At 42.4% G+C, this 24,389-nt stretch overlaps 1 protein-coding gene across 2 annotated transcripts; it reads left to right on the top strand.

The window, feature by feature from the left end:
• The first annotated feature begins 1,231 nt into the window (after positions 1–1,231).
• SKP1 (S-phase kinase associated protein 1) lies at positions 1,232–23,682 on the top strand. 2 transcript variants are annotated; one of them, XM_005309459.5, is made up of 6 exons: positions 1,232–1,400; positions 5,719–5,815; positions 16,935–17,008; positions 18,302–18,445; positions 19,151–19,291; positions 21,042–23,682. In XM_005309459.5, exons 2-6 carry the CDS (start codon positions 5,719–5,721, stop codon positions 21,075–21,077), a joined length of 492 nt encoding a protein of 163 aa, XP_005309516.1. In that variant the 5' UTR covers positions 1,232–1,400; the 3' UTR covers positions 21,078–23,682. The 2 variants fall into 2 exon arrangements, with proteins under 2 accessions (XP_005309516.1, XP_005309517.1); XM_005309460.5 differs by having other exon boundaries at positions 1,282–1,419.
• The last annotated feature ends 707 nt before the right edge of the window (positions 23,683–24,389 follow it).

The following is a 24,389-nucleotide window of genomic DNA, read 5'->3' as shown; positions in this document are numbered from 1 at the left end:
TACAGTTAATGAAAATCATGCACCTGCAGAGGCACAAATGTGTGCGTCAGAGAATCAAAATGAAGGACACAGAAATGATTCATACAGGAATCTTAAAATGTTGTAGGTTTCATTCTTTTGTAGTGAAAATAACTTTGCTATAACCTGTTTAATATTAATTTTCCTCTCTCAATAAAAATGAGGGGACACCAATTTGTGTAGAAGGTAGGAAACTTTAGGATTAAATCTCTGAAAATGAGGTGCACTTGACAGAGCTGGTGGAGATTTCCCTTTAGTGCAAGTGTTAGGGGTCTTTGTTTTTTGGAGCAGGAGGCTGAATTTTATTCCGATGAAGGACAGAGTGGCTGAGGTGTTTAGCTCAGTAACATCCACCATGTCCAAACTGCCCTGAGATTTGTTATGATACTCCTCCAATGCAGTTTTCAAAATGTATTAGTATGATTTTGTATAGTAGTTGAAGCTCAAGGATCTGATCAGGATCATGCTACAAACTCATAGGAAGATGTGGCCCCTGCCTGACAGGGATTAATGAATCCTGCCATGCAGGGCCGTAGCAACAAAGAACGTGGCCCCCTCCGAACATATGTCCGGGCAGGGCCCCTTACAATGCAGAAACTGGAATGCGGTATTTATTTTGCCACTTTTAGGGGCCCCCTTCCTTGCGGGACCCCCTCCCGTCGGAGGGTATGGAGGGCGCTCGCTACGCCTCTGCTGCCATGGAAATATCATCCCTCCCATTTTGCTAAGGGGGAATGAGATAGACCAAAGCCATGCAGGGAGTTGGTGCCAGAACTGGGAATAGAACCCATGAGTGCCTAGTCCTGGAGGAGTCTGCACTACTCCCTCCTGGTGGGGGAGGAAGGCAGAGGGGGGATGAGAAGCTGCTGGCTAAAGGCTGGGCCCTGGGAACAGGGCAACACGGGGCCTAGCACTGAAGGCTGTGCACAGCATTGACAAGGGGCATGCAACAAACACGTGCTGGGGTAAGCCCCCTCCATCCACTATGAGGCTGTTGCCGTTGCCATGTGAGGCAGCTTTTCTGACAGGGGCACCCTCTGCCTGAAAGACGCCATAGCTGTTACTTAACTCCCCCAATCCGTTTACATGCATGAAATCCCTTCCCCTTCGCTCCCCTGTATCTAAGGTGGAAGTGAGGAGGGCGTTTGTGTCCCGCGGGCAGGCTGCATTTTACATTTCCTCACGATCAGTCAGGCGATCTGCGCGGACACCTACAGTTGGTCTGTGAGGCAGTGGGGGGGAGGGGGGTCCTTCGTCTTCCACCTCCCGGAGTCCCGCCCCGCCCCGCGGTATAAAAGGCGTCGCCGCAGTCAGGCCCTAGCTGCAGCTGCTGCCGGGTCTCGGTCAGCGCGGAGGGACGTAGAGCCGGGCGCCGTCTCGCGGTGAGGGCCGACGGCTCAGGTCTTGTCCCCCAGCTGGGCTGCGCGTGCCCGCGGTGGGACTGGCAGTCCCGGGAGCAGGGCGGGGCGGGGCGAGGGCTCTAGGCCAGGTCGGGGATGGAGGCCGCAGCGGCCGCCCGGGGGAAGCTAGGCCTGGCCCCGCGCGGAGGAAAGTGAGCGGGGAGGTGTCGGCAGGTGGTTGCTATGGGCTGCGGCCTGCTCCCTGGGGCGCCTCCTCTTCCTCCCAATGGGGCGGGGGCCTGGGGGCTTCGTACCACTTATGGCGGGAGGGCCGCGGGCTTCTCTGGGCGAAGGGCAGCCCGGCCGTGGCCCTGGGCCTGGCGCTGGCCCCGATGCTGCTCGGGTAGAAGGGTCTCTTTGAGCCCTTGAAACGCAAACAACCCCCGGGCTGCTCTGCTGTGTTGTGCGTTGCCTGGGCTCCACGGCGCGTTTCGTGTGTGTGTGTGTGTGTCAGACCTTGCGACTAGAACCGTTAAACAAGTGTCTGAAACGTGGCCCTTATTAATGGATGTTGTGTGTGAGCCTGAGAAATACAGGGGAAGAGCCCGGAGTACGTGCTTTAACAGCTTCGCAGGGCACAGAGTTGGCTAAAGAGACCGTAAATGGTTGAGCTGAGCAGCTAGGGCCCGTAGAGCACAGTGCTGTAATTTAAGTACATCCCTTAAAAACAATAATAACAATAAAAGTTACCTGATTCAGAGTTGTTAAATACAGGCTCTACACTGTTCTGCTTAGTCACTGTGCTGTACTGGTATCTGAGGCTAACTTGTTTTCCAAGTTCTGCACTGCAAATGATATTTCTCTTCCAGGAGGTAGTCTCTTTTTTACTAACGAAGTATAAACACTGATCTCCATGATTGATAATGAAAATTAAACTACTTAAAATGTCCTTTTGATTAAGACTGCTAACAATAAAGCCCTATTTGTGTAAGGGATGTAATCAATGTGTATTTGAATTATGGACTAAAACTAATGTGTGAAACCGACTTTAATGTAAATAGTTTTGCATTGACTGAATTTGATCAGGCAAAATCTATGGATATATCCCATCATGTAGAATTATGTAATAATCCTTGACGTGTACAGCCTAGACATGTATGAAAATTAATTTTACACTTCTTGCATTTGTTGCACCTTAACATGACTAAATTTTGGCTGATGAGATCCAAATAGGTATAATGTCAAGATGCTGTGGTTAATTTTAAACCATTCATTGTGTGAAAATATTTTGTGCTGCTTAATGTCATGTAGTTAATCAGGTCATGCTAATAACTACTCGACCTATTGTGTCAATGCAGTTGTCATGCATGTAGACTGAATATACAAGAGAACTTGATACTGTCTCTCTGATAACAAACATAAACTTGAAATTGCTCCTTTTAAAAAAAACATTCACATGAAGGGAGAAGTGTAAATCCCAAATATGAAAATTTCAGTTTAAAGAAAGTCTTGCATTTTCTGATCACAATAAGCAGTAATTTCTATGACATCATGCAGTTAAAATACTTAAATGTATGAGACTCTCACTTCACAGAATATTTCAGAATAGTTAGACTGAAAATAGGGCATTTAAAAATAATGCCTACTCACTCTGCTTATGGAACAAGCAGTGCTATGATGTAAATCAAATTACACTTAGTAGAAATTTGCTGTATTGACACTAAACAAACGGGAAGCAATAACTTAATTTCTGCATTTTATTAGTTTCCTTGAAATTTTGGAAGTCCAAATAGTCAAAAATAGACTTCCTGTCTTGTCGCTGATTTTTTTTCCCCCCACCCAAAAAAGTAAGAGACTGCAGGGTGACTGTTTTTAGATGTGAAGTCATATTTATATCTCGCAAATAAGAAGCTAGATTTGTACTTGAGCAATCTTAACTTCTCATTGTAGGACTGGTCTGCTTAATAATATAGAATAACTTTAATCAATATTCAGCACTCTTAAGAGAAACCATAGTTGTAACAAGCAACAGAGGGTCCTGTGGCACCTTTAAGACTAACAGAAGTATTGGGAGCATAAGCTTTCGTGGGGAAGAACCTCACTTCTTCAGATAAGAAGTGAGGTTCTTCCCCACGAAAGCTTATGCTCCCAATACTTCTGTTAGTCTTAAAGGTGCCACAGGACCCTCTGTTGCTTTTTACAGATTCAGACTAACACGGCTACCCCTCTGATACTTGACACCATAGTTGTAACATTGTAGCAATAATTCAGTATCATACTTCCATGAGAGATGCAGTGCTCATGAGTCGGAGTCCATCCAAAAATACCCATACCACTTAAGATATAATATTTTCATATGGGGTTAAAGGATTGGCTCTAACGCTGCCAAACATAAATTGAGATTGCACTTATCCTCTCAGATGAGGTTCTATATTCAGCTTGCGTGCTGCTTAATAACCTGCACTGGCTGGGCTTCATTGGGCTGGGTTTTTTTGCAGTAGTCAGGATCAGCAGTATTGGCATGCCTTAGTCTGCTCTGTGGAGCAGTTAATGCAAGCTGGCTGAAAGGGATACAGCCAGTAAGCTGCTTTAATTGCAGTAGATCTTGGGTCTGTGGAATCTTAGGCCTTGGCTACACTGGCAATTCACAGCGCTGCACTTGATGCGCTCAGGGGTATGAAAAAAGACCCCCCCGAGTGCAGCGCTGTAAAGCGCCAGTGTAATCAGCGCCTGCAAGCTATTCCCCTTGGAGAGGTGGAGTACTTGCAGCGCTGTGACTACACTCGCGCTTCACAGCGCTGCCGAGGCAGCGCTGTGAATCTGCGAGTGTAGCCAAGGCCTTAGGCCCCCTAACCTCTGTGTACCTTTTGTCCCTAAAGCTTTTTCCAACAGGTTTTGAACTGGATTGTCTGGCTGCATCAAATGATGCATGACTTAGCTCTCTTATATCCACTAAAGGAGCTCTAAACTGTGAGATCCTTCTGCAAAGCAAAATAACAAATAGGTAATAAATGACCAAAAAAGGTCTTGAGACATCGAAGGCACTAGGGCTAATGACTTCACACAGGCTCTTCTCCAAGTATAGCTGCCTTCAAAGACCTTTCCTGTTAAAGCAAATCACTTTCACAGCTAGCATAGAACCAATTAGTCTAGACTACTTCTTTAACACTGCAATAGAAACAAGCTTGCTTTCTTCTTCTGTTAGCTGTTAACTGAAGAAATTCACTAATACAGCCTGCATATTAGTTGTAATGAATTAAAGCCAGTTTCTAAAATTTGAAGTAGCCTGACTTCAGAAGCACTTGAAGGACTTGGTAGGTAGGTAGGTAGATTTTTTTTTTTTTTTTTAAGGCAGTAAGGCACCATTATCATCTAGTCTGACCATCTGCATAGCCATAGAACCTCACCCGTAACTCCTGCATCAAGCCTATAACTTGTATTTGAGCTGTAGCATAACTCTTAGGAAGATCAGTTTTGAGAGGTTTGATAATAGGACTCCTAATAAAACACCTCCAGGAAACTCAAACACACGTACTGCAACAAGAAGCAGTGATCTTACAATTTATTGTTGTTGTTCCTGAACTTGTTAAGACTGACTGACTTATGTTCTAAAATCCATTTTTTCCCCCTAGACCTAGTAATGTCTTGAACAGTAAGTGTGGGGGCAGGTGCAAAAAGCTTGCTCGGAATCTGTTCTGAAAGCTCTCCAATATCAGTAATATGTCAATCTTGTTTCATTTGAGGGAGACTTGTCCAAGAAACCAGAATTTTGAAAGTGCTGTGGGATCTAACTGCACCTGAATAGTCTCCAGATGGCAGAAAGGGCTAGCTAGCAGATTTGAAGGACGATATTAATCTTAATATTTTGACATTGGTATTTGGGAGCACTTGGAAGTTTTGGTGCGTCACTTAAAACCATATTCAAGACCAGGGAGGGATGCTACTGCATCTGTAGTACTGCCAACATATGGCTGGCATTCATTCACATTGCATCATTGCCCTAAAATTTAAATGTGAAATGTGTTGGCCTCTTGTTTAACATATTAGACACTTCATAATTGCTCAGATCAGTCTTAGATTACTCCTTTTCCACTCTCTCATCCTCGGATGCTTTAATCTAGAAGTAGTGAATTAAGACTTGCTTATTCAAACAGTAAACTTTGTAAAGATGTCTCTGATTGTATGGGGGACACTTCATTTGCCCTTCCATATACAATGGTGTGTCCCATCTTGATGGCATTTGTCTTGAAGAGGCAATGTGAATGGTAAAGATGGCTTTTATAACTTGAACAGCACTTTGTACACTAACTTCTCTGCAAACTATTGCATGAAAATAACTGGTGACTTTCTCATGTTTTAGATGCCTTCAATTAAACTACAGAGTTCAGATGGAGAAATTTTTGAAGTTGACGTTGAAATTGCAAAGCAATCTGTAACTATCAAGACTATGTTGGAAGGTAAGAGTGCAGATTTGAGATAAAAGCTTATCGCAAACTAGTGTCCCAGGAAACATCACTCAAATCAGAATTTTTAAAAACTGAGGTGCATTACCACAACTCCACTTACATGGTTCTTGGAAGCACTGTCCTAGGCACAGATATAGTAGTAAGAGAAGGGATTAGTACAACCACAAATAGCAAAGCAAAAACTTTTGCAAGTAACTCTTAAGTGTGGGTTCTTATGGGGTAGTTGTAAGATAGAGATGTTTTGATGTGCAACCTACTTGGATATTTAGATTTCTAATGTTCAGGTAGTGATTGGTGGTGGTAGGCAAGTAACACAAATTGATTCTAGGCATGTGATCATGCTAAATAGTTGATCTCTACAAAACACTTCTATTATGGGTTGAATTTACTGGCTTTGTATGATGGCTACTAAGGTACAACAAACATAACTTAAACATCAAAGCTAAGAGATAAGTGTGTTACACCTGTCACCATTTTTTTTTTTAAAGTATCACTGGCCCTATCGTCTGAATCTTTAACTGTTTGCTGCTGCTGCTTTTTAAAGCTGAAATACCCAGTATGTCTCAAGATCTCATATACATTAACCTCCCACTGTTGGCAGCTTACAACAGAGGACAGACTGTCAGTGCAAGTCTACTAGATATCTTCCAGCTGATGTGAAAACTATCTATCTTTTGAAAGACTTCCTATTGTAGAAGTTGTGGTGTCATCATAGCCTCTGCAAAATGCACCTCTGTATTTGACATGTCTGTGGTATGAGTGCTTCTCTTAAACCTTGTTTGCAACTCCTGGGGGAATTTTGCATCACTGCGTTTGAGTAGAATTTATGTCCCCCCTCAGATTTCTTTGCTTCCCCACAGAAAAATGACTTTCTGATGGGGGAAGCAAAGTGAAGCTGTAAGAGCGGTCATGTCCCTCCCCAGCAGCTTGGGCACATTGTTTCAGGCACCTAGAGCAGCTGGCGGAGAGGTAATGCCAGAGAGGGGGATGCCAAGACTGGTGGCGCCTATCCTAGTCCCAGCTTGGCGTGGGGGTGGGGCAGTACTGGAATTCCTCTTCCCCTGCAAGGAATGGCAGGGCCGGGTCAGACCCACCACCAGAAACCTCCCCTGGCTGCTGGAAGCGTTGCATCTCACCCAACCCAGCTTCTTGCTCCCATTGCTCCTTCAGCTGTGGGGGGAGGGTCAGTCACTATACAGGCAGCTGCTCCTCCCTGCATAGCCTCTTGTGACCTCCAACCACCTTCACCTGGACCCCCCTGCAGAATCCCATTGCCCCGGCACCCCCAACAAGCTCCTGTGAATCCAGATCCTCCCACCCCTCAGCCCTCCACTGAGCTGACTACACCCAGACTGCCCCACCCAAAGCCTTCTCACCTCACCTGGATCCCTCCACATTTGGATCCTGCCAGTCTGAGCCTGCCCTGATTTGGAGGGGCAAGGCCTCAGGGTGTCTTTGGATAGATCTGGCCCTCGCATTGTCAGGGTCAGGTGCAGCCTCACCACCATGTCCTATGCATGGGGGCTGCAGGGTGATTTCCCACCTCTGTGCAGCCAGTGGCCTGAGCTCCCTACTGCGCTGCTGGAACCACCATTTATTTATTGACAAATTTGGAAGAATTTTAAAATACTGTGTGCAGAATTTTTATTTTATTTTTGGTACAGAATCCCTCAGGAATATTCTACATTAGGCTTCTTTAGCACAAAATTACCAGTTGGTGGAAGCCCTGATACATACAAGACTTCAGCACTGGAATCCTTATCACTGTTGCTTTTAGCCTGAGCAGAGTTATGACATGGTGTTAAGTGCCAGTGGCCTTGAGCAGTGTCTGCCCCAGGGTGTCTATCATGAACCTTCACCTGTGACACTGGTGGCAGTCTCCTTCCAAACTACCGTCCCTCTTGTAGACGTGCTGTAGTCTCCCCCCTCCCCCCCCCCCACAAGTCTGCTGGTTCACTTGAACTACTACTTCAGAGAAAGGGTCTATACAGTACTCATTCATGTCTTATTTCTTATCTTTTCCTAAGATGTCAGAAAAGACGCTTGTTTCTAAATACAGTTATTTCCTCAACTGTGACAAATTTGTCAATGTCAAATTCATATTGAATACAGTTGAAAATAAGAAATATAAACTGTTTTTATAGGCAGTGAGCTGTTTCCATGATTGAGCTGTTTTGGTCAGGGATAGTCTGAAAGGCAAATTTGCGTTCGTCATCCTCAGGCTGACTGTTAGAAGTCCTCTTAAGATGCTAATTTGGACTTCTGCACAACTAATTTGTGGATAAGCCTTCAAAAAGCCTTTTACCAAAATAAGTAAAACGGGGGGAACCATTTACTTGATCAAGTGGCACCTTTAAGACTAACAGAAGTATTGGGAGCATAAGCTTTCGTGGGTAAGAACCTCACTTCTTCAGATACATAGCCTCTTGTAACCTCCAACCACCCTGGGGCAGACACTGCTCAAGGCCACTCAGATACATCTGAAGAAGTGAGGTTCTTACCCACGAAAGCTTATGCTCCCAATACTTCTGTTAGTCTTAAATGTGCCACAGGACCCTCTGTTGCTTTTTACAGATTCAGACTAACACGGCTACCCCTCTGATAATTTACTTGATCAGTGATTACAATAGTGAGAGTCTAAATTAAATTTGTTTTAAAGTTACTCTCTCAGGAGTGATGTCTATCTAAATACTTCTGTTCAAGTGCCTGGGCTTATGGAAAAGGGCTACCTCTTGAACACTGAGGATCAGACTATATTCTTGCAGTGTCGGTGTGGCAATACACTAGAAACTGGGGGAGCCTCTCTGACCTGCTCTGTGCCACCAATGTTAGTGGGGGGAGAGGATACATATCTAAAACTTGTAAAAGACTGCTTTTTCTAGTGTACCTCCTACAGAATAAAGGTTAGGTTATGCATACCATTTTTCTTGTTTCCGTTCAATTTTTCCATGTTGGTTTTATTTAGGCAACTTGTTTCTTAGATAGCTAGCTTTCCTGTTTTTGTCCTTGAGGTTTGAAGTCTGTCTTGCCTTCTTGTGAGGCAGTTGGGGAGAAGACAGTAATACCTTTGAGCAGCTGCAGGGCCGGCCCACAACATTTTGGCACTTCAGGCGGGGAGCTCAAATGATGACCCCATGCACCCTTGCTTGGGCCAGAACTTTGAAAGGTCTCAATTCTGCCTTCTTCTTGTTCTCCTTTATTGGGGTAGGTAGCAGAGCAGTACCATGAGAGAAGTAGAACTAACAAATTAAAATGCCTTGTTCAAAAATTTTAAATAATCCTTACATTTGCTGTTCAGGAATTTGAAAGTTAATTTTTCTTGTCTGCATAGTAAACACTGGTATTTTTATCTGTTTGAAGAATCAAAATGGTGCTTTCCGTGCCTCCTTGGTCGCAAAGATTTGAACTGCTTCCTGAAGGTCCACAGTCTGGGCCAGCTCATGCTCTATTGAGATGGTTGCAAGGCCGACCAGCCTCTCCTGTGTCATTGTGGCGTGTAAATGTGTTTTTTATTAACTTCAGCTTGGAGAAGCTGTGTTCTCCACTGGCAACTGTTACAGGAAGTATTAGAAGTATGCGCAGAGCAACAAACATATTTGGAAAGAGGGTGGTCATCATCTTTGTGCACATGTATTCCAGAACAGCCTTTGGAGTTGATCCTGCTGAAATGTATCTTGAAAGGGCTTTCAGTTCATCACCTAAATCACTCACATCAATATCTTGCATGTCATCATATGTCAACACTGTCTCTAGTGCGCTGCATTGCTGATGTAGGTCTTCCGGTATAGTGAGGAGTTTTGGGATATGATACGACATCTCAAATATACTGCTGTGTTCCTTGAGCTGTGTGAAACGTTCAACTGTTCTGCACAATCTAGCACCTGGTTAAAGAATTCAACTTTGAATTGTTGTTGAATCTCTTTTATGGGATTATCCTGTGCCTTGTAATCAAAATGTCTTCTTCGGGGATTCTTGTATTCTTGAATGGGTGGGGAAAGTCGCTTAAGTGTGCTCTCTGCCAACTTCTGTGCACTCTTCAGAATTATTTGAAATCTCTCATCTGACCGGTAAGACTGTAGGTATGACTTTGCTTTGTCCAGTTGTTCCATTGCTCCAGATATATCAAGGTCAGCACCTTGGAGTCTCTTGCTTACAACATTTATTTCAAACAGTATGTCATGCCACAACACTAAGCCACACAGAAATTTGAAGCAATGTATGTTTCTGGTGATTCCATTTCCCTCTTCCACAGTTCTCCCACGAACAGTTCCTGTCATAGCACTAGCCTCCATAATGGCAACTATGGCATCATCTATCTTCCCAATTTGGTGTTTGATAGGCTTTATCGCCTCCACTTGACTTTCCCATCGTGTGGCACTCAGTGGTTTCAGTGTCAGAGGATGTTCCCAGATGTTGCTTCAAAATTTACCATCAATGAGTTGATGCAGAGAAACATACATAGATGCTTTGAATTACATTAAAAAATTCAGCAGCCTCACTAGAAGCTGATGCTGATTCACTGACCACCAAGCTCACTGAATGAGAACTGCATGGGACAAAAAAAGCTCAAGGGTTTAACTCTCGGATCCATGTCTGTACTCCTCTGTTCTTTCCTCTCATGTTGGCACCATTATCGTAGCCCTGACCTCTCATGTCGGCTATCACAATTCCCATATCTTCCAGCTTTTTAAGAATCACATTTGTCATACCAGTTCCTGTAGTATCATCAATGTCAATAAATTCTAGAAAATGCTCTTTGACAGTCACCATTGCGGGGACATTTTCACTAGGTTCTGTTGTTACCAAACGCACCATTAAAGTCATTTGTTCTGTATGGCTGATGTCAGGTGTGCAGTCCAGAATAACAGTAATCTTGCTGTGTACATTTTTGTTGGTGACTCTGCTTAGATGTTCCTGAAGTACAGCATCAAACTCGGCCATCAGCTCCACAGTTTTAAGGAAGTTTCCATTGTTTGGCACATACAGCTGATCTGAAGTGCCATGCAGTGCTAGGTTTTGGGTAACAAGCATTCTGAAAAGGCTCATAGCCACTGTGAAAACATTTTGTCAGTAAAGAGACTCTGATGCAATCTTCTCTTGATGCTGATCATCTGTGGTGGCCTTTAACCTTAGTCTTGTCTCTCAAGCTCTTTCCACCTATGGAATGCTCTCTGGGGATTTGCTGCCTTCTCATGGCATGCCAGATTTTTCCAGTCCTTTGTTCCTGTAGAACCCAATGTGGCTGGAACATTAGACTGGAAGAGTTTGCAACAAAAACAGTATGCAGCATTCTGGGTTTTTGAGTACATAAGCCATGGCCTCTCCACTTTTGTCACCATTGGGGATTTCATGCCAGTAATGTATTGGATGGAAACTTCTATTTTCATTGTCTTTGGAAACATGAAGTTTTTTCACTTGCTGTGCCCATGCAGTAAAAGGAAGTCCCTCAGGCTACTACTCAAGTGGGTCCAGTCCTGTATCTTCTAGACTTCATGAACTAAACTCAGCAGCAGCTGTTTCTTGCACCTTCACCACACTCTTCTCTGACTTACACTTTTTTCTTCGGGAATGTGCATGGTTACATCCATTTGAGATGGAGATATGGATGCTGCAGTAGCTGCCAGGACACCTGCACTCTGACTAACTGGAAGATAAGCCTCACCATTCACATCCTCACTGGGGCCGGAAGGCTCACCGTGAACACTTGTCTATGTATCTCAGGAGAGCTCCTTCCTGTTTAGATAGAAAAGCTTCCTTTGCTTTCTTTTTCTGAATGCTGCCCCAGAGAGGCATTTTCTTCTTTCACTCATGACTGCTGTTCTGTGCCAGCTGTAGTGGCTCTCAACACTCAGTTGAAGGGGACAAATAAGCAGGCTGGTAACAGGGCCTGAGTGATGGAAGATATCATCGTCTTAAGGGCCTAACTGGCTGCTCCTCCTACAGCTGACTGCCTGTTCTCCTCAGGTGGGTTCAGGGAAGCAGCAGGAAACAGGAAGCTCCCTGAGAAGCTGGTGTTAATCAGTCCAGGCTCCTGGGGGTGCTAGAGAGATACAGAAGAGGCAGCTCCTCCTCTCTCCCTGCAGCTCCTGCTGCTTTGTTCTCACCTTTTCTCCTGCCTGTTGTCTCTTGTGCCCTCCTTCCTCCAGCACAGCACTCCGCCATCTCTGTGCATCTAGAGCAGAGAGCATATATATGTGCCAGCAGCAGATACAATTTTCTACCCTCTGGGTCCTAGTGGCGCCCGCCTCCTCCCCCCCAGTCTGGCACCTGAGGCGGCCATGGTAAGGGTATATTTGATTTAAATCACTAGTCAGGAAGACTTGATTTAATCATGATTTCTACATAAAAGTGCGTTCTTGTTGGTCGGTATAACCTTAATGCATATTCTTCACAACTCAGAGATAGATGCAGGTTTCATTTTTAGAAGGTACACACTATCCTTTTTTTAAAGTGATTTATTTTGAAAACTTTTTTCAAATTAGTTTTACAGCTATAACAGAAAATGAATGATTGTTTGGTTATTGCATTTACTGAAGAGAAGTGAAGCAGATAGTTCCCCTCCCAATGACTTCATAAATATCTCCAATTCAACAGGTTAATCATTAATATTTGGAGGATTTTCTTGCTATGCTGTAATAGGAGGAGAACATCACTAGACAGATGTTTAAATTGTTTGTTAACTAAAACAATGTTATGTGTTCTGGATTTTTTTCTTCAACAGCAAACATAATATTTTAACAAAACAAACATGAATTTTGAATTTATAAAGTCAAGTTTTTTAAAATCAGGTTTGTTGGTTTTAACTAAAATAGTTAAATGAAAATAAAAATCTGCGAAAAACCTGAGAAACTTAAAATATTGGCTTCTGCAGCGAACTCTGTCATCTTTACCTTCATTTTCCTGTTTGTTCATAATCTGGAAAAGAAAAACAAGCATTCCTGCTTTTTAGGTCCCAAATGATTTCTCAATTTGGAATGAATTAATCCAAAGGAAGAAAATAGTCTTTCTACACCGGCAGACGAAGCTACTGCTAAGTGAGATTATCATTTCAACAGTCTCTGAATCCAAGTGTTTAAGTGACTTCCACCAGTTCGCTGGTGTGACTGTCTTTAAAACATCATCAGCAAACATATTTTTTGAATGGTTCTTATTCCCAAACTGGGTCTCTTTTACAGCCTGCTGCCATTCTAGTATTTCCCTTCTAGTGAGAGAATGGTATGGTAGATCTCAAATCAATGAATGCTACACTCAGAAAAACCTCAAGACTTCTGGAATATACTGCTCAAACAGTTTCACTTTTGTTTCTACTGCGTGTCCCTCCCTTCTCACATTTATCTCCAGACTTCTTCTCTTTGTCCAGATCTGTTCCGCCCCTAACAATCTTCTAGAAATTCATTGAACTTTTTGAAACTTTGCACTTTAGAGAGAGGTAAGGGATTAACTCTGTGTACATAAATTTGCAGAGGGACAACAGGGTTGAGGTCTGTTTCTCACCTTTTATTTATATTTATATATAAATAAACATTTTTGCTTTTAACAAGAATGTTATCTCTGGAGACACAAATCCGCAGTTTGAGAACTGCAAAACTAAGCTGCTCTGATGGTATCTTCTAGACTGAGCACTGAGTCCAATAGGGTAGATATAAAGATTAGGGTGACCAGATGTCCTGATTTTATAGGGACAGTCCTGATTTTTGGGTCTTTTTCTTATATAGGCTCCTATTACCTCCCTTCCCCCCCCCATTTTTCACACTTGCTGTCTGGTCACCCTAAGAAAGATTAACCTAAATAATCTATACAGAAGCCCCTGGAACCCCACAAGATTGGGTCCCTAATCCATGAACTATTGTAACTCATTTACAAAACTTTTCTTAAACATTACATGAATACTATAGAATTAGAATTTATAATCCTGATTCCATGATGAGAGAGCTTTAAGCTATAATGTATCCTAATTAAAACTATCTTTAGATCAGATTTTGATAATGCTTTTGTGGGGGGGGGGGATTTAAATAAAAAAATCAGGTGTGTTTTTTTTTAATTGATTTTTATCCACCCTGCAGCTGGCTGAGGCAGTCACTTAAAAGTGCCATCTAGATATTGCCTGTAGGGGTATAAGGAAAGCTGGCATTCCCATGTGGAGTGGTAGGAACAGAACCAAAAGTTACAAATATATTGACGTTTAACAGCAGTTCTAGTCTAGGTTATACGGACTCTTAGGCAAAAGCCCTTTAAAATGCTTATGTCCCCTGAATATTCTAGTCTTGTGTAGTTCCAACACTTTTCGAGAAAGGAGGTTCATAAAAACACAAGCCACCTACCTTCATTTGCATGCAGCCTTAGCTTACTGTTTTAATATGTTAAACTATAGTAGATACTGCAAAGATGGACAGACCGGATGGCTTGGTCAGCTCCAAATACAGTGGATCTCGCCTTCATATGTTGGAACACTGGATGAGACTTCAGAAAGTCTCAATACATGGAAAATTAAAGCAGAAACCTTTGTGTCTCATTTGTGAAAGCAGTTAAATTATTCAGGATAATACTTAGCTCTGATCTCCCACTGACACAAATTGCAAACCAACATCTGTGCAAGTCTACCAGATGGTCTGTATGTATAGCAAACCTATGCCTAATCCTTCTCAATAGGGATGCCTGTCTGTGCTCTTACACGCAAAATCCCAAACATTAGAAATGAATACGTTAGTGCCTTAACTTCTAGAAATGACTTTTATAGATCTAGCTGAACAGACTGCATACCCTCAAGTAGAAATTGTTTTTAGCAATGAGAGACAGGATAAAATACTATGGACACTTAAAATTGTATTTTTTTTTATTTTTTACTGTTTGTCTGTCATTTCCACCTTGTAACACCACCAAAAGCTGCTTAGTGTGATGCTGCTCTGTGTGACCAATAAACAATTTGGAAAACATGAGCAGGAAGTTATAAAAGTTCTCTGAGCAGGTGGCAGAGAATACAATTGCTTGGTAAGCCCATCCAAAGGGATCTTGCCACTTTTACAGTTCAGAAAATTGTTAAACTCTTCAGTGTTATCAGTGGCTTTTGGTTTACATTGAAAATCAGAAGTAGCACACTAGACAAACCATGTATTGGGAACTCTGGAATTACATGGCACTGCCTCTTACTGCTTTAGAATCTCTTGTGCCAATAAAACACTCACTATTGCTCCCAGACATCTCTGCTGCAGATTCATATGCTGATAATGCAGAATTCTCTCCAAAGGGGAACAGGAGGAGAAACTGGAGGGTTGAAAGGGGGATGGTGGGACAGATAGGGTTTTGACACTGAGGCCTGGTCCACACTAACTCCCCAATTCGGACTAAGGTACGCAAATTCAGCTACGTTAATAATGTAGCTGAATTCAAAGTACCTTAGTTCGAACTCACCGCGGGTCCAGACACGGCAGGCAGGCTCCCCCGTTGATGCCACGTACTCCTCTCGCTGAGCTGGAGTACCGGCGTTGACGGTGAGCACTTCTGGGATCGATTCATTGCGTCTAGACAAGACGCGATAAATCGATCCCAGAAGGTCGATTGCTTACCTCCGGACTCGGAGGTAAGTGTAGACCTACCCCAAGAAAGCAGGAGGCAGTCTTTCCTAGTTAGGGGGTGCTAGAGGCTTCAGCCAGGACATATCTGCTCTCTTCCTTGGAGTGTTTAAATTCTTCGTTCCACAGTCCAACACTTTGACAACTAGCTTCTCTTGCTGCACCTATATATGTCACTGCATTCAATGAAGTATATTTGAAGTTTCCAATAAAATGATCATCCGTGAAATACACAATACCTGTTATAACTCATTACTGCAAGTAGACTTGGATAACAGTAGCATTTCTGTTTAAAATCTCCCAATAGTGGTAATTGTGGAGTGCCAGTGTAGGTAGGACATTGGCATGTTAGCTTGCTTTGAGGTGGTGGTGGTGGTGGTGGTGGTGCAGGTGCAACAGTGGTGTATTCTAACGAAGTTAATTTCTTAATGTATTTGGATGATGCAGCTCAGTTATTCATCAAATGCATAGATAATTTTATGCATCACTTTACATGGCTGCATACCCTTATACAGGGCACTCAAATTAAGATAACATACCAATTCTGATATCTTGCTTTGCAATAAAATGGTATGGTGCTTCGTTTTAATCAGGGCAATTACTTTAATGTGGTATTTATCCTGTGTAGTTCAATCCAGGTATGGATTAAAGTCTACATTGTGAATTGCAGTGTGCTTTCAATATTCTCTACATGATGCTGTTAGTCACTTAATTCTGAATTTGATGACTCAGTAGAGCATAAATGTGTTTAACACATGTCTCAAGTGTATTCTGAATTTTTTCAAACAGTGGTTATTGGTTTTACCACATTCCCTAAAGAATTTTTCTTAATGTGGTCAAGTGATTTGTCATTGCCTCAAATAGAGTGGAAATTAACTGTTGTATACAGTGTTGTAGCTGTATCAGTCCCGGAATATTTGAGACACAAGGTGGGTGAGGTAATATCTTTACCCACCTGGTCTCTGGAAACTAATATGGCTTTTATGTTTCAATATACAGTGCCTTGTAAGCCAAATACCCAGAATCTCTATGGCTACAGTATAAACTGATCCTGCAGAGAGGACAAAGTATAGTTTGTAGTTCATTAAGATCTCATTTAATAGATTCAAAGGGAATTCTTTTTTGGAATGCTGATAGCAAATTTGGGACCTAAAAGCTGGTAGTGGCTAGAGAGTTTTCCTTCCAATTATCCAACACTGTTAATAGTGGGATTACAGTGAAATAGGGATGAAAAGAACATCTAATGGCAATTTAATAGCCTTGTGAATAAGGAAACCTACATAAATAAAAATATTAGCTACTTGAGTATGATGAGCATTCTGTTACATAGCATGTAAAAGTGATGCAGCCGTGGTATTATGAAGCCTTGTCTAAGAATGCTTAACTTAGCAGTAGAACCATAATCTGAATACAAATCGAGTGGATTAGCAACATTCTGTATCAGAATTATATCTGTAGTTGTGGATTGATGAAGCCATCTGAATTTCAGAAAAATGAGTGAATGGCAAGTTACAGCATCTAAATTTTCTTTCCATTCTTAGATCTGGGAATGGATGATGAAGGAGATGATGACCCAGTTCCTCTTCCGAATGTTAATGCAGCTATATTAAAAAAGGTAAGATGCTACCAAGGTGCTGTTAGTAGCTTTGAACTACAAAAATGTGTAGACTGAGCCATCACTTAATGAGAACTGGAAATACTAGATTTAAACACAAACTTCCTTGTGTACCAGTTATATTTTTTAGAACATAAACTGTTTATCAGTCAAAAGCAGGATTTGTTGAACTGCAGTTTTAAATTTCTAGATGAGATTTTTCCTGTAAATCATACAGATAAAACAAATCTTTTCATATTAATGCTCAGAGTGAGGGGCCAGTAGCAGTGGTAATAGCTGTTGCCAGACCTACTATGCTGTGCACCAAACTCGCCATCCACTCCCTCATTGTTCTTGTCCTGGGGTTCTCCACAAGAAGTCTACAGCTGGTGTTATCTGAGCACTCACTTGAGCACACCAAATTGAAACGAAAGATGGGGAGGCTCACGTTCAGATCATTAAATGCACTGGCTGGAATCTGTTGTTACTAGGTGAAATGAAAGGAGGAACAAATTTGTAGGTCAGGTCTCTTTGAGGACCCTGTCTGCATTGTGTTGGAAGAGTCTGAACCAATTTCAATGTTTGAAATGAATTGGGTTAGTTCTATAATAAGCCGGGTTTGACTAGTGAGGCTAGGACAGTGTGTTATAAACTCCTAGCCAGAGTGCAAAAGGAGATTAGGGGTTGCCTGCTCTTATATTCCTTGTGCAGTGCTTAGGTAACACTTCACTAGTCAAAATTCAGATTAAATAAAAAATGTAATATTAGTAGATTAACTACTTGTTTTCTCCCTAATACAAATGCATAATCTTTCACACAGAGTAGCACTAATGCCTGACCATGCTGTCTGCCAATAGGTGGTAGTTTTCTTGTTAAGCAAACTAATCTGCATTTCTCAAGTGTATGGAGAAGGTCATACTTAAACCCTTTTGTGTTAGAACTGTGCTCTTAATGTTAATGCTGTGTTTGATTAGACAGTGCACTAATGCAAATGTAAATCTGCTCAAATACCTTCTGGGAAATCGCGAGAACCAAAATGTCTGACTCTCATTACCCAGGCGCACTCAACAGGATTTTAAAAGGCTTTGAAATTCCAGGGTCTTGTATTTAAGACTGTTGGGTCTGTACATGTCTTACCATCTGGCACAAATAGCACTGACACAGCACACTGTGTCCAAGATTTTGTGGCTTTTTTGCAGTTTTGGGAAAGTAACTGTTCCTGTAATCTGAAGTCAGTCTAAACAGAGCTGATGAAAATGCTTAAGGACAGTGTGTGTTTTTTTTAATATATTGATTCAAATGTCTTAATATCAGGTGATCCAATGGTGCACCCACCACAAGGATGATCCACCTCCCCCTGAGGACGATGAGAACAAGGAAAAACGAACAGATGACATCCCTGTGTGGGACCAAGAATTCCTGAAAGTAGACCAAGGAACACTTTTTGAACTTATCCTGGTGGGTGTTCATGTTCCATTAGATGCTCTCTTCAGACATTCTCTAGACTTCTGAACTTTATCTTGGCTGTGTACCTAGAAGTGGTGGAATTGGTCTGACTTTTCCCAGTTCATAGTAAAATCATTCAAGATAAGTGTTGTGGACATTCTTCAAATGCTTACCTAATACTAAGCAGCCCAATCTACACTTGCAGACCCAAGTACAAATTTGATGTTTAGCTTTGCACTCAAGTTCAGAATTGGGTCTTCTGAGTCAAGTTTGTCGCAGACACGGTAACTTCCTTCATTTGGAATAGGATTGTGTACTAGATTCTGGTGAGCAGCCTGAACCCACTTCTAACTTCAGAATTCAGTCTTAATGTTTTGAGGCCTAGTTCCCCTTGACCCTAATGGTATGTAAGTTGGTGTGCACTTAGTACAGGCAATGTCTGTATTGCTTGGATAGCCAACTGGCTGCCCCGAAGACCTCCGTGTTCATAGGCTTCTATAAGCCCTTTCTAACAGGAATGTCTCAAATTTTAAGTTTGCTTAGAACTATGTGAACCGTTCAACTAGGACTGCCCTGTCCAATATACTTAAATGCTTGCTGTAATGAGGTACTAAAGTAATACGTTTATCATAAAACGAAAGTAGCCTGTATTTGGTTTGAGGTTGTACATCCACAGAGGCAGAACATTGACTTTAAATCTGGTGACTCTTTTTGCAGGCTGCAAATTACTTAGACATTAAAGGTTTGCTTGATGTCACATGCAAGACAGTTGCAAATATGATTAAGGGGAAAACTCCAGAAGAAATTCGCAAGACCTTCAATATCAAGAATGACTTCACTGAAGAGGAAGAAGCACAGGTACTCCATAGTCTGGGTTTCATTAAATTCTGGGTTGCTTATACATTGAAGTAGCCACACTAGTGTTATAGCTATATGTGTTTCAACCCACAGACTTCCCAGGTAAAACTAGGATTTTTGGTCCAAATGTTATAAAGTGTAAAGCAATTGTGCTAGAATTGGTGTCCCCGTTAACTTGCCACTTAAGTTTATCCCTGTGTAGACATACCCTGTGGCTGGCCCAGATCAGCTGATTAGGCTTTTGTGGCTAGGGCTCCGGAGCTGACAAATCACTGAGTAGAGGGTTGAGCCCGGGCTGGAGCACAAGCTCTGGGACCTTGGGGGTGGGGAGTCCCAGAGCTCAGGCTCCAGCCTGCGCATCTACATAGCAGTTTTTAGCCTTGCAAGCCCAAGTTAGCTGACCTAGGCCAGCTGCGGCCGTGCTGCAGGTTTCTTATCCCTGTGTAGACATACCGTTACAAGTTAATGTTCATGTTCACTTTTCACCAGTGAATTAATATCGCCGTGTCAGACTTGCTCAACTTTTTTGACCGTCAGATTTACACTTAAAATGTAGATTGACCTATATCACGCCGGGGGGGCGGGGGATTTCCCATCCCCTGAGTAACATAGCTGGAGTAAGGTAGCTCTGCTGACCTAAACCCTGGTGTTAGCTGCAGCTAGGTTGAGGGAACACTTCCCTTAACCTAGCTGCTGCCACTCAGAGATGGAGTTAGAAGGGTTTTTTCTGTCACTGTACTATCGCTGTAGTATGTCTGCACTATGGGGTTACAGTGGCACAGCTATGGTGCTGTAGCCTCCATAGAGTAGACAAACCCTAAGTAAATCACTGAAGCTAAACCAGTAATAGGATATTCTGGGTTGCCATAAATAGTCCTTTGTTGCCCTTTCAAAAGCCTCAACAGTAAAGCTGAAGGTGTGTTGGGGCACCCACCTACGAAGATTCAAGCTGCTCAGAATTTCCCTAATAAGGCCTTTCAAAGAGTTAAATAAAACAAGCTGTGATTTATGATCTACCTTAAAATGATCATTCAACAACCATTTTTAAGCAGAGTACTATAGAAGCTGCAAACATCATTGAACAGTGTGTGAAGAACTTGAGTGTGAAGTCAATGCACTTCAGCTCTTCCTAAATCATGTATAGCAGTGGTCACCAATCTGTGGAGCCTCTGCCAGTCGATTGCAATCTCTGGGTCGCTAAGGGGCTCAGGCAGGCGGCCGGCCAGCCTGCCTGCCGTGGCCCCACACCGCTCTCGGAAGCAGCTGGCTTCTGGCATGTCTCTGGCCCCTGGGGTGGGGGGAAGGCAGCTCTGTGTGCTGCCCCCACCCCCAGCACTGTCCCTGCAGCTCCCATTGTCCAGGAGCTGGCCGATGGGAGCTGCAGGGGCAGTGCTTGTGGACGCAGGCAGTGTACAGTGATCCTTCCCCACAGGTCACAGAGATGTGTCAGCAGCCAGCTGCTGATGTATAGTAAGATGACCATGTTCTACTCAGGAATAGTTTCTTAGGAAGTAGTTGAAAGATGCATATATTATCTTCGGTAACTTCTCAATCTGCAATGGTAAATATTTTACAAAAATTAGTTTCAACCATCCAAGTAAAAATTCAGCATTTCTTCCAGTGTCGCCCTATTTTACAGGAAAGGAGCATAATCCAAGATGCCACTGTGACTGTTTTTGTCTAATTAGTTTTTAGAAGTTCATAGCATGTGTGTAGCACTGCATCTAATTAAAGCTTTATCTTGTTTAAGGTACGCAAAGAAAACCAGTGGTGTGAAGAGAAGTGAAGTTTTGTGCCTGACACTCTAACACTGTAAGGATCGTTCCAAATACTAGTTGCACTGCTCTGTTTATAATTGTTAATATTAGACAAATGCAGCAGCAAATGAAGTTGTATTAGCAGGATATTGTTCCCTTTGCATGTGTAGTGGTTTTTTTTGAGTACAGATTTAAATCCTATGGTTGAGTTTTTACCAGTGTAATCAGATGTCTTTTTACTTTACCCTGCAAAGAATAAAACTGAACTAAGCGTGGATTCTGTATGGAAATAGCACTTCAGGCCATCCTGTTCATTACTCTTAACTGTCCATGTCCAGTTACAATGTTCTCTTGAGATGTCAGAATTTAGATAAGCATTTAAACTCCACTGTAAATAAAACCACTTGCAAATGTTTTCTGAAATAGAATTAACAAAGCATATTTTTATTCAAAGAACAAAGGGTTTCTTGGGGAACCAGGCTGAGTGAAGAGTTGTTGAATTTCCTCCAAACTTCTAAATATGAAGGATTATTACCCTTGGAGTAAGTTAGTACTTGACACAGTTCTTAGTTGGTCACAGGCAAATACTTAGAAATTACAAAATCTCTTCAGTGGCTAGTACTTTCTAACCCTGTTTCAGTTTTGCCTGCAAAAAAATAAGCCCTAGCACAAATGTGGGTTTCCCAAAAACTGGGTAAGCTAGTTACAGTTAACCTGAAACTCTTTTTAGCCATGTATCTTAAGACCTGCCTCTAGCTGGTACAAAGCAAAATCTGAACTGCTGTAGGCACAGGAGAGTTATGAATTTTAATAGGAAAAGCTAATTCCCAGTTTGACCAAAAATGACTGACTTTACCAAAGTTAAACTTACTGATCCAGCATGTCATTAGTAGCTGGCTTTAGGCAATTCTAAACCCGCTTGTGATGTAGGTTTATTAAACATGGCTTCATGTGTCTGCAAGAAATATTTCACCTATGTACTGTACACAATCACAGCTTGTAGATTCTTCATTATTGCATACAAAACAAAGCTAACGCTGTATCTAGTGTGACTTCTTTTGGACAAAGCCACTTACAACTAGTTAAACAGTAACTGGTTTTCTGACTTTTACGGTTCCCTTATAGGGAGAAGGAGATGGATGTGTACTAAACATTTGAGGTGTGATCTTAGCTTATTGCATTCCATTTTCTGTATAAACCTTAGACTAGAATTAACCTTAATAAATATACTTATCTTCATTTTAAAGGTCATGGTGTTGCACTAAGTGGTGTTAAAGGGTTAATGACCATTGTGTTAGAAAAATCTAGTTAATTTAACGAGCAACTTGACAGCCTCTAGAACACTCAGTGAATAGCACACGTCTTGCTAAACATTAAAACTTGAAGTTGCTGGTAAACTTCCATGTAGCTGCTGCATAAACAATCTATGTAGAGAACATTTTAACATCTGACTCTGTGTTGACTGACTGGCAGTTTGCACTATAAACAGTTTCTCCGACTACAGTCCATGGAACTGAGTGACAAACAATGGAGAGTTGGGGATAGCTATTAAGAGATGGTCAACAGCATGAAAAGTTGGCGAGCCACTGCTGTAGCACCCAAGCAAACTTGCTCTCCATCCATCCCTTAACTGGCTTCCTCCAGCCTGCCAAAGCATCTCAAGAGGGGTTGCTGGATAATGGGTCCTCGGTTCAGTTTAATGGTAGCATCATTGGAGCATCCTAATGCTACCAAAAATAAATGCTCTTGATGACGCATGGGGCCTCTTCTATGCAAGCAATGCAGTTAATCTTAGACATGTTAACACCAAAAATCTTCTGTAGGAAACAGTATACTCTTTAGGAAAGAAAATGAGACCCAGTGCTATGGTTAGTGGAGTAAGTTAATCCTGTTTCGAAGACTAATATTAAAGCAAGGTCCTGGATCCTTTGATGTTCAATTCTTTCCTTAACACAGGTATCAAGATGAACTTGTTTTTAGGCTTTGTTTTATGTTGCATTCAGCAACAAAGGGCTTACACTCAGCAAGTTTATCCCCTGAGACAAGGGTTGGCCACCACAAAAAGTGATGCGATATACCCAACTTCAAACTGATTCTTCTTTTTAGTGGGTGGAAGAGACACTGCAGTCCTACGAATCGGGAGCAGTTCACCTCTCTCTCGTTAAATGTTCCCTTCCCATGTCATAAGGCATCGTTAGAAGATGAGAGGCAAACCTATATGCAGCTCAGCTGCACTCTTGCTATCTGCCAGTACGTCCTGACCTAGGCTTGGCGGGTATCAATGCTCAGCTGTACCATAAAGTGAGGACTGTGTCAGAGTTTAGGATGGGGAGGAGGCAGATGTGTAGTGCCACATGGCACAAGTGGAAAAGTGGGGGGGGGGGGGGGGCAGACTAAAGAATATGTATTGAATTGCCCTAACTGTAGGTAATGCACCTGAGAAGCGGTGTCTCCTCTGGTGTGAGAATTGCTGATCTTCAATGGATGGTTTGATAATCCAAGATGTTTGTTCATTTGCAGGATTCTTGTGACCTCAGAATAACTCTCTCTAGTCTAAAATATCAGCAATGAGCTGATATTCTAACTAGTCTAGTGTTTTAAAGAATAAATAAAAAATGCTGTGCCTGTACCAAAGTTTGGGGAAAGTAGTGTGATTTTTTTTTTTATTTTTTTTCTTCAAAGCAGAACACGCCCTCTTAAAATGCTACTTGCTGCCTTAAGTGAGTTCAAGTAGCAAAGCTACAGAGGGGAGTTTATGGGTGCCCTTGATTTGAGGCACTGTCAATAGAAATCTGTGTGCTAAAGACCACCCACCCTGCTGGGGAGAGGAGCATAGGTAAAACTTAGTCTTTGTGCCTCTGAGCTGTGTGTGAAGGGAGAAGCAATGTGATAAGTGCTGTGTGGAGGTCTTTGGAGAACAGGCCTAGTTAAAGGGACTAAGGTAGGAAGTATGCTCCCTGGTACTCCTTACGCTAATTCTGAAAACTAGAAGTGTGGGGGTGGGGCTGCTCCATCAAAATAGCTGATTATGCCTCTGTTTAGGGGAGCAACTCTTCAGGCTTTAGCCGGGGCCCTAATCTACTGCCCAAAAAGCACTTGCTCTGTATCCTACTGTGTTCCTGTTTGGGTGAGCTGGAGAAAAGAACCCTGCCCATCCCACCCCCAGCACAAGTCAAGGTAGTTTTGGATTAGTGGTTCCTCTGGCCCCCCAAACTTTCAGCTAATCAGCTGTTGCTAATCAGATACTGTAATCTAATATCTCAACTCTTCCAGTTTTAACCTGATTTAAATCCAACAGCTCATCCTTTAGCCTTTACACATCTTCCTTTATAAGTGTGCAT

Source organism: Chrysemys picta, chromosome 8 (assembly GCF_011386835.1).
Source record: "Chrysemys picta bellii isolate R12L10 chromosome 8, ASM1138683v2, whole genome shotgun sequence".
Taxonomy (NCBI): Eukaryota; Metazoa; Chordata; order Testudines; family Emydidae; genus Chrysemys; species Chrysemys picta.
Note: the sequence above shows the minus strand (reverse complement) of the source record. Positions and strands in the feature narration are given on the sequence as shown.

Bases quoted from the DNA above. Each gene is read 5' to 3' on its own strand.
- SKP1 (XM_005309459.5), top strand. From the start codon at position 5,719: ATGCCTTCAATTAAACTACAGAGTTCAGATGGAGAAATTTTTGAAGTT. The intron at 17,009-18,301 runs GTAAGATGCTAC...TCTTAATATCAG, and splicing joins ATGCAGCTATATTAAAAAAG to GTGATCCAATGGTGCACCCA. The intron at 19,292-21,041 runs GTACTCCATAGT...ATCTTGTTTAAG, and splicing joins CTGAAGAGGAAGAAGCACAG to GTACGCAAAGAAAACCAGTG.